A 12,952-nucleotide genomic window follows, 5' to 3' on the forward strand; every position below is an offset into this window, starting at 1 on the left:
CAGCGCAGACCCTGGTGGTGGTGAGCCCCTCCCCGGAGGCGCCTGTGGAATGTCCAGAGCCGCGGTCTGCTCCTGGGATGAGGATGCCTAATCCTGGAGCTGCATTCCAGGATAAGGTAGTTGGGGGTGGGGTGGAGTGGGGAGAGGCTGCACCGGGGGAGGGGCAGGAAAGAGGGCTATAAGGGCCGCAGCCATGCGGGGCGGGAACCAGCCAGGCCATGGCGGAGGTCCCAGGAGCCCAACGCTCGGTTCTTGCTGGCGGCCCAGAGCCCAGGGATCCTCTGGATTGCTGGGCCTGTGCAGTGCTAGTAACGGCTCAGAATCTGTTGGTGGCTGTCTTCAATCTTCTCCTGCTGGCATTAGTCCTGGGGACCATCTTGCTACCCGCTGTCACCATGTTGGGCTTCGGCTTTCTCTGCCACTCTCAGGTAAGCATGGGCCCCAAGGGGGACGCGTGTGTGGTGATGGTAATGGAGTGTCTGAGCTACAACTTCCCGACCTGGGATGTTTCCCTCAGGGGCAGAGTGTGACCCAGAGTCTGACGTCTCTTATCTGCACAGTTCCTGCGCTCCCAGGCACCCCCTTGCACCGCCCATCTGCGGGACCCAGGCTTCACCGCCCTGTTGGTCACTGGATTCCTGCTGCTGGTACCGCTGCTTGTGCTTGCCTTGGCCACCTATCGCCGCCTCTGCCTGCGTCTCCGCCTAGCCGACTGCCTAGTACCCTACAGCCGTGCCCTCTACAGGCGCCGGGGCATCCCACAGCCGAAGCAAATCCCGGCCTCACCAGGGTCCCGGGCTGTTCCCACACCGGGAAAGGTCTGGGTTTGAGGTGCGTTGAGTCAAGAATTCTGTCGATTGTCCTCCTCCTGGACGCGGAAGGACTTGAAGCAAGCTCAGGGGTATTCTGCCTTGTCCTGCTCCTTACCATTGCCCGAGTCAGGTTCTAGTATTCCTTTGATGGAACATCACCACCACCTGTGGATCCAATGCTGGCGAAAATTCCCATGCCCCAGAACATCTCACTTGAATCCTGAACGTTTGGGCTGGACCCTGCACATCTTCTCTCTCTCCCCTAGCGGAAATAGGAGCTGAACTTTGTGCCTTCCTTAGCTGGTGCAGCTCCTCTAATATTTACGGGACTGAGGGACAACGCTGGAGAAGGAACCGTCACAAATAATAAAGAATTTATGAAATAAATGTGCTCTGTGAATACAGGGGTGGCTTATATACAGTTGTCCCTGCCCAGGGCTCAGGAGTAGGAAACAAATCCGAGACTACAAATAGGCAGACCAGAGCATCCTCCAGCATCCTGCCTTTCCTTATCGCCTTAGTCCGTTCTTCCTGGTTAGACCCCAGAGTTCTGACCCTGACCCCAAAGCCACTTCTCCATTAATAGCGCGGAGGGGGCCTTGCTTCAGCTGCCTACCCAGCTTCCCTTGGGGACCCGAGCCCGTTCTCTGACCCCAGCTTAAAGGAACTAAGTGTTGCCAGGCCGGGGTGGGAAACAATGGGTCTTCCGGAGCAGGATGACACCCCCTCCTGCTACAATCTGAAGCAGCGGCGTGGGAGGGAAGATGGAGGGGCCCACCCTAGGGCTTGTTGCCTCAAAACTCTTGAGCTCCCTTGGTACTCCCTGGGCATTAGGTTGAGAGGGAGGGTTGAGGAAGCCCCTGAACTTAGATAAACCTCTAAGGGTTACCGTTGCCCTGACATTGGACCTACACACAGACACGGGCCACTTTGGTCATAGGGTTTAATGGTCTCAAAGAGAAGTGCGATTGTGGTCAGAGATACGGGGCCCCCGCCAGGCTCTCCCTTTGGACTTCAATAGAAACGATGTGATGTCCTGGTACCATGGCCAGACCCAGCACACGGGGTTCTCCCGCAGAAAATGAATCTGGAAAAAAAGGTCAGAGCATCAGAACGGCAGGCAAGCATCGATCTCGCCCCGGAATACGAGGGGTGCAGTAAGGCCCGCAAGAGAAAGCCTTGCGGTGAGTTTACGCCGCATTCCCGAGGAGGTGTGTATTCCCTGGACACTGACCAGACGGCTTGAGGAACTCCTGCGCAGAGCCCAGGATGACATTACAGTCGCGATCAGTGCACAGGAAGCAGCCGACTAGTGTCCTTCCATCTGTCATACGAATGCGCATGGTCTTGTTGAGCAATGCCTCTAGTTGCTGACGGGCACGCGCAGCCGGTGAGTCCTCCTGTTCCCCGTCAGAGTCCTGCTAGGGCAGGACACGAATTCAGGCGCGCATATGCTCGGCTGCACGCCCGTAGAACCACAGCTCCCAGCAGTCCCCGAGCTTCAGGTGGTGCCGCGTGGGCTGCTGGGAACTGCAGTTCTCTTTTCTGTCCTTTCCACCCCGTTCCCTTCCCCGCCCTATGTCGCGGCCCGACTGCTCCTCCAGAACCCACGCCCACGCTAACCCCGGTGCTGGAGCTGCTCTGACGCCGACTGCAACAGCCATTCTCCTCTCGTAGCAGCATGGTTGGCCCAGCTCCGGCCATTGGCCCTAGGACCTCCTCTGGGCCTTAAACTTAAAGAGCGTTTTGGGTCGGGTATTCAGATCTCGCGAGTGCTCCCAAGCTCTTCCCTTTCGTGAGATCACAACTCCTCCGCCGTCTCCTGGTCCGCCACTCCAGAGATCTCGCGAGAGTTTATTTCAGCCCGGGCTTATAGACGCCTACCAGGCTATTTCAAGAATATCGCGAGAACGTTACCTGAAATTTCTTAACCATCCTTTAGAAATGTCTGAAATTTGAAAAGCCTCTAGTCTGGTCTCCGCACCGTCTAAGTAACTTATGTAGCCTAGACTCCGATACCAATCGGATCTTCATGTTCTCTAAGAAACTCAACAACATGCTCGGTGCCGGATCAAGAATGTTTCCGGTGAACACGGGCAGCCCAAACCCCGCCCTACTGACGCAGGGTTTAACCTCAATGGACGGTGGCCGGAAAAGGACAATGGTTTCCATGTTAGCGACAAACGCACTTCAGGCAGCTCTCTAACCTGATAGTTGTAAGACGGCAGAGGAGCGAGGAAGTAGTCAGAGAGAGCTGCTGCCCCTTATAGAACAGGAGACATGCCGCGCCGGGGCCTAGTGGCCGGGCCAGACTTTGACTATTTTAACCGTCGGTACTTCACGCCTTCGGAAGTAGCGGAACACAACCAGCCCGAAGACCTGTGGGTGTCTTACCTGGGATGTGTGTACAATCTAACGCCGCTTGTACAGGAGTTTAAAGGTAAGGGGTACACGTGAGGGATGGGCTGGGGAGCAGGTTTTGGCGCTTAGGTGACCGGCCTTTGACGGTCGCTGTTCCTTTTCAGGGAACCTACTGCTGAAACCCATCCTGGAAGTTGCAGGCCAGGACATTAGCCACTGGTTTGATCCGAAGACTAGGGACGTAAGTTCCGTTGGAATGTGGGGTTGGTGGAAGCGGCGCTGGAGAGCGGGGGAGGGGGGATAGGAGAGGGACGGCGGGAATAACCAGAACCCGACATAGTGACTGCTCCTATCCTCCTCTCTAAACTCTCGCTTTTTAAAGATTCGGAAGCACATAGATCCGCTGACTGGTTGCTTGAGATACCGCACCCCGCGGGGTCGTTTCGTGCACATCCCACCTCCTTTGCCTCGTTCAGACTGGGCTAATGATTTCGGGAAGCCCTGGTGGAAGGGGTCGAATTACCAGGTGGGGCGGCTGTCTGCCAAGACCCGGAACATCCGTATCATCAACACTCTTACGTCGCAGGAGCACACACTGCAGGTGAGACCTGGTGCCTGGGGACAGGCTAAGTGGGAACCAGAAATCATTTCTGGAAGCTGTGTTTTCTTCCTTTCACAGTACCATGACAGAGGAAAGCAAATGACCCAGGTTCCCAGGGTTGGCAATTCTAGGAGTATGTTTGGATTACAGCTACCACAGTCTCCTTCATAGGTCTAGGCCAGCATCTTAGTGATGGTTGTCCTTCGAAGGGCAGGTGTGCTGTTACAGACAGCAGTGATGGTGATCCTTCTTAGGGCGGGTATGTTGTTACAGACAGCAGTGCTGGTGGTCCTTCGAAGGGCAGGTATGCCCTTACAGACAGCAGTTGGACTTTTAGTCTACTCATTCGCCAGTGAAGGACACTGGCTTTGACTCTATTGAGTCATTTGTTTGTTAGAAGTGATAGGACTCTGGTGTCTTGGTTGTATGCTGGAGCTTCAACTTTGATTCTCTGGGACTATGGGGTGTCTGAAGGGTGCTATCTGCTAATGGAGGCACTCTGATCCAAGCTATCTCATTTTGGGGGACCGATTCTCTTCTGGTATTCTCTCTAGTTTCCTTAGAGCAAATCCTAAAGGAGCTAGGCATAAAGGCCCTTCTCCTGGCCTTTGGAGAGTATGTGTTATGTACCATACAGAATTGTAGAGGTGAATACTTGTGTGTTCTCTAGGTGGGGGCTCTGGAATCGATGTGGGAAATCCTCCACCGCTATCTCCCCTATAATGCACATGCCGCCAGCTACACATGGAAATATGATGGAAAGAATCTGAGCATGGATCATACCCTGGAAGAGAATGGGATCCTGGATGAAGAAGACGAGTTTGACTCTCTTAACATGGATGGCACACTTCACACACCTGCAATACTGCTCTACTTCAACGATGACCTCACAGAACTGTAGGAAAGGACATGTGTGTGCATGGAACTCAAGACATGTTTGAGTTTGCCTCTTTCTGTGCCTTGAGAAAAAGAGGTTTGGGTCTGTGAGGCCTGGGCCTAGACCTCTGTTGCCCCCTGGGAACTGGCCTGTGGTTCTTTCTGAAAAGTAAGAGCCCTTATCCCTGGCTCCTCTACGATTTGCTCAGAGAATATTGGTGGGAGGAATACTAGAGGAGAATTAATCCTTAGAAATGATAGAAAGAGAGCCACAGTCTCTCAGTTTGGAATGTGCAGAGGAGGTGGAGCTCAGGCAGAACTCTGATAGTAAGAGAAAACACACGGGCATGAAAGGATGGAAGATTTTTTTATTTTTTGGCAAAGATGAGAACAAGATGTTTGCTGGAAGATGGGATTTACAAAGGCAGGATCCAGAAATTCCTATCACCAACTGTGGTTGGTATGGTTGATTCTCTTTCTAAAGGTGGTTAGCAGTTGACAGCACAGGAAAAGTGAATGGCTGTCAGTTCATTCAGGATAGAAATTATGCTGAGAGTTTTATGCTTTTAATACAGCTATCCTAGAAGGTGAATACTGGTAATGCTATGTCCTTAGTTTAGAAGGTTCAGGAGCACAAAACCACATTAGTAACCGAAGAGCCACAAGCGAATCCAGGCTCTTTTCCGTGTAAAGGGATATTCTCAGTAGCCTCACTCAATGCTAACATTTCTAATGGCTGCTCTCAACCCATGTGTTTGAAATGTCAGCTTGTCCTGTGATTGTTGCACAATGGGGAAATGTAGCCTATTGTGTAGTCAGCATTAACTCTGTTTGAAGGGAGTTGACTAGCAGAGCACTCTAGGGATAGAGGCAGGGAGGCTGAATTTTAGCCAAGCATTAGCTACTGAGGCTGCTTCTTTGTTAATATTATAGCACTTTCTGACTGTCCGGGGCAACAAGATAGATCTTTACTGACTCCAGGAGAACCCAGAATGGAGGAACGGCCCGTAAATCAGAACACTGTAGTGAGGGGTCCAAAAGGGAGCATGTTTCCCTTTTCACATTAACAGAAGGCAAGGAAGAGATGGTTGACTTTGTAAGACGATGAGGGGGCTTGATGGGATCAGAGAGATGAGAGCTAAGGGAGGCAGACAACTCTCCTGGTGACTGGCTAGATTTGGTTCCCTTTAACCCTAGCAGGTGAGGGGAATTAGGAATAACTGATAAATTGAACCAGGCACGGTGGCTTTAATCCTAGCACTGGGGAGGCAGAGGTAGGCAGATCTCTATGAGTTCAAGGCCAGCCTGGTCTACAGAGTTAGGTCTAGGACAGCCCAGCCAGAGCTGTTACACAGTAAAACTGTTTCCAAAACAACAAAAAAACTAAAAACAAGCAAAAAGAATAAGAGATGAATGTACTTCCCCACAGCAGTGAGCAAAAGTGAGTCAAGGAGACTGCCTCTTCCCAGGCTCGGCCTCTGGTTCCAATGGAGGGTGATGTGACCTTCATGAGACCCTGGGTGGGTGCAATGTTTTCTGAGAGGGTAACTGTGGGAAACATGAACATGGTGGGACCAACCCTGTTGATTTCAGTGGTTTCTGAATCCACTGATGCTGAGGACTTTCACATAGTCCCCTGCAATCTAAAAATCCATACTCTGTTTGGATCAATCAGTTACAATGTCTAGTCAGCTCTGAACTGATATTTGTGTATTCTTGTTTGTTCTTTTAAGTCCTAAACTATTGGAGAACCAGAGCCATGTTGCTCCACCCATGGCATCCTCAGGGCATGCACATCTAGGATGCAGTCATTTTGCCCAAACTTGTTTCTTCCAGAGCATCCTGCTCCTACTTTTACCTGGGATGGGCTCTCACGTTCTAGCCACCTGCCTACTTCAGAACTTGTTAGAAACATGCTCCTTTCCCTGTATGTTCAAGCTCTCATCAATTCTGTCCCTAAAATCTTTGGAATCTGTTCTTTTGTCTAATAACCATCTTTATTTGTCTCAACTGCTAGGGAACTTCTAGCTTTCCATTGCCGCCTTGGCCTTAACAAACATAAACATCTGACTTTCTGCCTCAGATCTTCAGGGTGGTTCTCACACTTTTGTAATAATGCTCTAAATTCAAGAAGCCTTGCATAAGTCAGGCCTGCCTTGCACATGTCATCCTAGCAGCCCTTTGTCCCATGTTCTGCACACCCTGGGTGGCCTGATTATGAAGTCTCTTCTTGCAGCGGTCAACACAAACTGTTGTCAGTTCACCACTGCACGCCTCTGCTTTCCACCTTGATTATCCTAAACATTCCTTCCCTTTGCTTTTTGATCCCACCCCTCGCGAGTTGTTTTCTTAGCACTATGCATTTTTCAGTGTTCTTATTACCGCTATGAAACGATGTAGAATGGATGCAAATGACTGGCAGAAACCCCATTCACTGCTGTATTCTCACTACTGAGCACATAAGCTGCTGCTCAATAAATGTGACCAGATGAGCTCAGATCTGAAGGAATTCATCTGTCTGTAATAACTAGTGGTGTGACATTGGGTCCTGAAGGCAAAGTAGGACTAAGATAGTAGGATGCCGGCCCTGTGCTTCAGTCTCCACCCTTTCACCAGACAAGACTCAAAATGACTGCAGACTCTGACTCTGGCACGGGAGATAGTTGGGGTTAGTCCACCTGTGATTTCCCCTATGGCCACCAGGTGGCTCTAATGACTAAGGAATCAGGGAAGGAGAGAGGCGCTGTAAAACCCAACTTCGAAGAAGTTAGTATTGAGTCAGGACTATGGTAATGGACACATGCACCTTTAATCCCATCACTGAGAGGCAGAGCATACTGATCTCTGGGAGTTCGAGGCCAGCCTGGTCTACAGAGCGAATTCCAGGACAGCCAAGGGCTGTTACACAGAAAAACCCTGTCGCAAAAAAATAAAATAAAAATACGACAGGTAGTGGTGGCACACACCTTTAATCCCAGCACTCGGGAGGCAGAGGTAGATTTATCTATGTGATTTCGAGGCCAGCCTGGTCTACAGTGAGTTTCTGGACAGCCAGGGTGGTTTTGTAGAAAAATAACCTATCTTGAAAAACAAATAATACAATCGGCAGCAGCCTCTCAGCAGATCGGACTCCCTTTGTTCGCGCTCCTCACTTGGCTCCTTCCGGCAATCATGTCTGACAAACCCGATATGGCTGAGATAGAGAAATTCGATAAATCGAAATTGAAGAAGACAGAAACGCAAGAGAAAAATCCTCTGCCTTCAAAAGAAACGATTGAACAGGAGAAGCAAGCTGGCGAATCGTAATGAGATGAGCACCGCCAATATGCACTGTACATTCCACAAGCATTGCCTTCTTATTTTACTTCTTTTAGCTGTTTAACTTTGTAAGATGCAAAGAGGTTGGATCAAGTTTAAATGCCTGTGCTGCCCCTTTCACATCAGATTCAGAACTACTGACCAGGAAGGCCTCCCCTGCCTCTCCCACCCATCTGGCTGGCTGGCTGGCAGGGAGGGAAAAGACCTTGCATGTTGGCGAAGGAAAAAGTTGGGTGGGAGGCGGTGAAATATAGAGTAAAATTCAAGATGGTCCAAGGTGTCCTACAGGATGTAAAATGCAGTTTAATCAGAGTGCCATTTTTTTTGTTCAAATGATTTTAATTATTGTAATGCACAGTTTTTTAATATGCAAATAAAAAGTTTTAAAACCTGAAAAAAAAAGAAAAAACAAATAATAAAAATAAAAGGAGTCACTAATGGGGCAGATGACTCAGTGGTTAAGAACACTGACTGCTCTTCTAGAGGACCAGGATTCCATTCCTAGCACCCACCTGGCGGTTAACAACCACCTGTTACTTCGGTGTCTAGATCTAGGGATCTGACATCTGTCTGCTTCAGCCCTGCACACATGTGGTGTAGGCACACACAGAGATCTCCAAAGGTCGTTTATGGGATGAGATGAGCAGTGGACTTGAGTCGGTGTGTGTAGGGCTTGGCATGTAGTTTGGTGGTGCAGCATTTGTCGGGGTGGGTGTTACACGCAATGAGGTGTAGGAGAAGGTCACATCCTGTTTTGTGATATGGCTAGATCTAGTCCCCTTTAACCCTCACAGGGGAGGAGAATAGAGAGGAAGTGGACTCCCCTGCCAGTGGAGGGTAAAGTGACCTCCATGAGACACTGGGCTGGGCTGAAGTACTGAGTAGGCAGCCTTTGGGATTGTCTCACTATGCAATCCAGGCTGGCATCAAACTCCCAACCCTTCTATCTCAGCCTCTTGAGTGCTGGGATTGCAGGAGTGTGCCAGTGTGCCCAGTGTCTTAGGTCTCTGACCACAGGCAGCCTGGGGAGGAAAGGGCGTATTTCAGCTGACAGCTGGAGTCCATCATGAAGGGAAGCCAGCGCAGGAACTCAGGGCTAGAAACTGGGGGTGGAGGTGGGAACTAAAGCTGAGGCCATGGAGGAGCGCTGCTTACTGGCGTTTTCCTCATGGCTTGTTAGCCTTTTCTTTTTCTTTTTTTTTTCTTCACGACAAGGTTTCTCTGTAGCTCCAGTTGTCCTGGAACTCGCTTTGTAAACCAAGCTGGCCTCAAACTCACGAGATCTGCCTGCTTCTGCCTCCCAAATGTTGGGATTAAAGGCGTGCACCTCTACCACCTGCAAGCCAGCTTTTTTTATACTACTCAGGATAACTGTCCCAGCTCCCACTCCCAGTGAACTGGGGCCTCCAACATCAATTATTCATTACAAAATGTCCTACGGACTTGCCTATGGCATTCTCTAAACTCAGGCTCCTCTCCCTCAGAAATTCTAGCTTGTGTCAAGATGACAAAAACAAGACAGCCAGAACACCCAGCTAGGCGTTTCTGTGGCACTAGAGGTACCCTAGAAACGATGGTGCAAAGTGAGGGAAGACCATTAAAGTGGCAGCCGGGATAAGGTAGACAAGTGAGCTGTATTCACTTATTAATACTTTTACTCATTTTGTTAGAGGCTTTCCAGTAGCTGCTTTCTTGTTCTAGGAGAACAAGATATTTGACACGAGGCACATGTGACTAATGCCTCAAGCTAAGATCTAGAAAGCAAACAGAACACAGGTGTAGGGTACAAGCCCTTTTGTGGTGACTGATTTTGTGTGTGAGGAAGGAGGTGGGGTGAAAGACAGAATATGAAGAGTGGCTGACCTCAGGAAACTACAGCAGCTTCAAAGGACTCACCTGGGAGTTTTCTACGAACTGGGTGTCATGAACTTCACTGGGGATAACAAGCATATATTCCTTGTAGGTAAGATATCAACTATTGTATAGCAGGGTTCTACCTCGTGACAAGTCACCTGGACCTCTTGAAACTTTCTAAATACATGTGTATGTGCAATTTCGGTCAGATTCCCAGAGAGCCTAAATCCCTGCCTATAATAAGAGCTACACTCATACACAAATAACAAGTCTCCAATGTAACTAACAAACTGGCAGCCTGACGTCAGTCTTAATGATCTACGTCAACCCATATCACATCTACTATGTTCCCATGGCAGAGATTTCAGTGTTAATCTTTGGAGTTAATGACTGGTCTCAGGTATTTCACTGCTATCCTAGAGTTTTTGTAGCTCTTTTATGCTGGAGACTATGCAGCCCCATCTTACCATCTGCATAAGGTTGATGCTTCTAGCTCTAGAGCTGACTCTCCGGAGTGCACAAAGTTGTGCTGTTGCTAAGAGAGCAGCCACTTTATGACAGGTCAGCAGGAGGTCATGATGAGGGCGAGAAAGCAGTGGAGCCTAAATGATCCAACGGTCCTTGTCTTGGAGATGGAAACTCCGGTGTTAACAAACAAGCTGACATGTGAGTAAGTGAGGGAGACCATGAGAACAGGATTGGGATAAAGCAGGCAGATGAGGAACAGGATGTTAAGTCAGCTAGAATCAGGCCTCTTCCTTACCCAGAGCAGCGCCCTCTAGTGCCCTCTGAGAGCCATTGTTTCATGGGAACTCCGCTGTCACCTAAATCATCCCTCTATCCTCAGTAACCATACAATGACTGATAGAATTTTAACACATAAATGCTTATTTCAAGAATGAATAGTATGTCCTTTATTTATGGCTAGAAACCAAATATGAGTGAGTACATCCCATGTTCCTCTTGCATGTTCCTAGAGTAGCTAAATAAGAAGGTGAACCCAAAGAAAAACATATAGACATCCTCCTGGGTATTAACCTTCATCAGGCGATGAAAGGAGACAGAGACAGAGTCCCACATTGGAGCACCAGACTACAACCCCAAGGTCCAAATCAGGAGCAAAAGGAGAGAGAGCACGAGCAAGGAACACAGGGCCATGAGGAGTGCACCCACACACTGAGACAATGGGGATGTTCTATCGGGAACTCACCAAGGCCAGCTGGCCTGGGTCTGAAAAAGCATGGGATAAATCCGGACTAGCTGAACATGGAGGACAATGAGGAATACTGAGAACTCAAGAACAATCGCAGTGGGTTTTTGATCCTACTGCACGTACTGGCTTTGGGGGAGCCTAGGCAGTTTGGATGCTCACCTTAGGAGACCTGGATAGAGGTGGGCGGTCCTTGGGCTTCCCACAGGTCAGGGAACCCTGATTGCTCTTTGAGCAGATGAGGGAGGGTGACTTGATCAGGGGAGGGGGAGGGAAATGGGAGGCGGTTGCGGGGAGGAGGCAGAAATCCTTAATAAATAAATAAATTAAAAAAAAAAGAAGGACTAGAACAATGTTGCCTGGATTAGCAAATTAAAATAGGAATAAAATTTACCCACTACCTATCTGAACTCTAAAAAAAAAAAAAGAATGAATAGTATGAGGCTGAAGAGATGGCTCAGCAGTTTAGAGGACTTATTGCTCTTGCAGTAAACCCAGGTTCAATTCCCAGTACCCACACAGTAGTTCACAACAATCCAGAACTCCCAGAGACTGGATGCTCTCTCCTGGCCTTTGAGGTACTAGGTAGGCACACAGGTGGTGCACATACATACATGCAGGAAAAACACTCATACATATAAAATGAAAAAAAATAAATTGAAAACATTTATAAAGAATGAAGTTACACACAACTCCCACTTTTAAGAGTATGTGAACCCGAGTCAAGTGTCCCTTTCTACCTAATCTCTGCCACTGAGATCTGTGTGGTAAGGGACACGCACACTGACAGACTGTCCTGACCCTTCTACTGAGCAGTACAGAAGATGCCAGTCAAAAGGGGAAATATTAATCCTAATAACCACAGTACTTGGCTGCATGTAACAAAACTAACTACAAAGATTTCATTTTATCCACATAAGCAGATGTCTGCAGTTAGTGAAACATGACTCCACTAGATATCAGAATCACAGAAGTGTCCTTTCCCTTGTAACCCTCACACTCATCAGCTTTCTGGCTGCTCTTTCTAGCCTGCATTTCAGGCAGTGGGGGACAGGAGGAAGGACAGCGCCTACATGAAGGCAAAAATTTCAACATTTTTAGCAGACCTTTAGTTTGCAGTTTTGTTGTTATTGTTTTGTTTTTCTCCTTTGTTTTTGAGACAGGCTCTCACTGTGTAGCTCTGGCTAGCCTGGAACTCTCTATGTATACCAGGCTGGTCTTGGCTCATAAAGGCCCTCTCTCAACTGTGCTTCCTGGATATTGGAATTAAAGTCATGAGCTATCATGCAGCTGGTCTATGGTGGTACATGCCTTTAATCCCAGCACTCGGGGAGGCAGAGGTAGTTGAATCTCTGTGAGTTCTAGGCCAGCCTGGTCTACAGAGCTAGTTCTGGGAAAACGAGGGCTGTTACACAGAGAAACCCTGTCTCAAAAAACAAAAAACAAACAACAACAATCACAACAACAACGTCATGAGCCATCTAGCCCAGCCATCAGACTAGGTTTTATTTATGGGAAATGAATTACATTACATAGGTGCCAAGAATCTGGGACAGTATTTTACGAAACCCAAACAAAAGAACAGATACTGTATAGGAACCAATGAAATCTTCCATTTACCAACATTGTAGATTGTACTATTCATCCCTTTGTTAACAAAATTAACTTGCACTCTATGTCTGGTTCCAGGGTCATAGCAATGGGTAGGAAAATATTTCACTTTATTTGAGCTTACACTCTTGTGGGGTAAATATGTAAGAAAAGATCATTTGTCTTTTGAAAGTTGTATTACATTTTTATCTGTGAAATGCCTCGGTATAGATATGGGTTTGTACATGTAACAACACATATGTGCAGGACAGAGGTCAACCTGCATGTGGGTCCTGGGGATCATGGCAGATCCTCAGACTTGGCAGCATG

At 48.5% G+C, this 12,952-nt stretch overlaps 4 protein-coding genes across 6 annotated transcripts; 3 read left to right on the forward strand and 1 right to left on the reverse strand.

The window, feature by feature from the left end:
- Positions 1 to 167: 167 nt before the first annotated feature.
- Positions 168 to 1,200, forward strand: Tmem88 (transmembrane protein 88). 2 transcript variants are annotated; one of them, XM_075992046.1, is made up of 2 exons: positions 168 to 428; positions 518 to 1,200. In XM_075992046.1, the coding sequence occupies exons 1-2, from the start codon at positions 219 to 221 to the stop codon at positions 947 to 949; spliced, it is 642 nt and encodes a 213-aa protein (XP_075848161.1). In that variant the 5' UTR covers positions 168 to 218; the 3' UTR covers positions 950 to 1,200. The 2 variants fall into 2 exon arrangements, with proteins under 2 accessions (XP_075848161.1, XP_075848162.1); XM_075992047.1 differs by having other exon boundaries at positions 561 to 1,200.
- A 538-nt stretch (positions 1,201 to 1,738) lies between these two features.
- Naa38 (N-alpha-acetyltransferase 38, NatC auxiliary subunit) lies at positions 1,739 to 2,875 on the reverse strand. 2 transcript variants are annotated; one of them, XM_075992050.1, is made up of 3 exons: positions 2,730 to 2,875; positions 2,047 to 2,230; positions 1,739 to 1,899 (listed from the first exon to the last, which is right to left on the reverse strand). In XM_075992050.1, exons 1-3 carry the CDS (start codon positions 2,745 to 2,747, stop codon positions 1,787 to 1,789), a joined length of 315 nt encoding a protein of 104 aa, XP_075848165.1. In that variant the 5' UTR covers positions 2,748 to 2,875; the 3' UTR covers positions 1,739 to 1,786. The 2 variants fall into 2 exon arrangements, with proteins under 2 accessions (XP_075848165.1, XP_075848163.1); XM_075992048.1 differs by lacking the exon at positions 2,730 to 2,875 and adding an exon at positions 2,436 to 2,654.
- A 37-nt stretch (positions 2,876 to 2,912) lies between these two features.
- Cyb5d1 (cytochrome b5 domain containing 1) lies at positions 2,913 to 6,043 on the forward strand. The gene is made up of 4 exons (XM_075992045.1): positions 2,913 to 3,252; positions 3,338 to 3,414; positions 3,556 to 3,774; positions 4,445 to 6,043. The coding sequence occupies exons 1-4, from the start codon at positions 3,093 to 3,095 to the stop codon at positions 4,673 to 4,675; spliced, it is 687 nt and encodes a 228-aa protein (XP_075848160.1). The 5' UTR covers positions 2,913 to 3,092; the 3' UTR covers positions 4,676 to 6,043.
- Positions 6,044 to 7,821: 1,778 nt separating this feature from the next.
- LOC142860591 (thymosin beta-4) lies at positions 7,822 to 8,395 on the forward strand. The gene has a single exon (XM_075992051.1). It carries the CDS (start codon positions 7,822 to 7,824, stop codon positions 7,954 to 7,956), a length of 135 nt encoding a protein of 44 aa, XP_075848166.1. The 3' UTR covers positions 7,957 to 8,395.
- The last annotated feature ends 4,557 nt before the right edge of the window (positions 8,396 to 12,952 follow it).

This window comes from Microtus pennsylvanicus, chromosome 11 (genome assembly GCF_037038515.1).
Source record: "Microtus pennsylvanicus isolate mMicPen1 chromosome 11, mMicPen1.hap1, whole genome shotgun sequence".
Taxonomy (NCBI): Eukaryota; Metazoa; Chordata; class Mammalia; order Rodentia; family Cricetidae; genus Microtus; species Microtus pennsylvanicus.

Coding starts and splice junctions, on each gene's coding strand:
- Tmem88 (XM_075992046.1), top strand. CDS start 219: ATGGCGGAGGTCCCAGGAGCCCAACGCTCGGTTCTTGCTGGCGGCCCA. Junction 429..517: donor GCTTTCTCTGCCACTCTCAG/GTAAGCATGGGC, acceptor TGTTTCCCTCAG/GGGCAGAGTGTGACCCAGAG.
- Naa38 (XM_075992048.1), bottom strand. CDS start 2,516: ATGGCCGGAGCTGGGCCAACCATGCTGCTACGAGAGGAGAATGGCTGT. Junction 2,231..2,435: donor AGAGCAGCTCCAGCACCGGG/GTTAGCGTGGGC, acceptor CTGCCCTAGCAG/GACTCTGACGGGGAACAGGA. Junction 1,900..2,046: donor GGAGTTCCTCAAGCCGTCTG/GTCAGTGTCCAG, acceptor CTTTTTTTCCAG/ATTCATTTTCTGCGGGAGAA.
- Cyb5d1 (XM_075992045.1), top strand. CDS start 3,093: ATGCCGCGCCGGGGCCTAGTGGCCGGGCCAGACTTTGACTATTTTAAC. Junction 3,415..3,555: donor TTGATCCGAAGACTAGGGAC/GTAAGTTCCGTT, acceptor CGCTTTTTAAAG/ATTCGGAAGCACATAGATCC. Junction 3,775..4,444: donor CGCAGGAGCACACACTGCAG/GTGAGACCTGGT, acceptor TGTGTTCTCTAG/GTGGGGGCTCTGGAATCGAT.
- LOC142860591 (XM_075992051.1), top strand. CDS start 7,822: ATGTCTGACAAACCCGATATGGCTGAGATAGAGAAATTCGATAAATCG.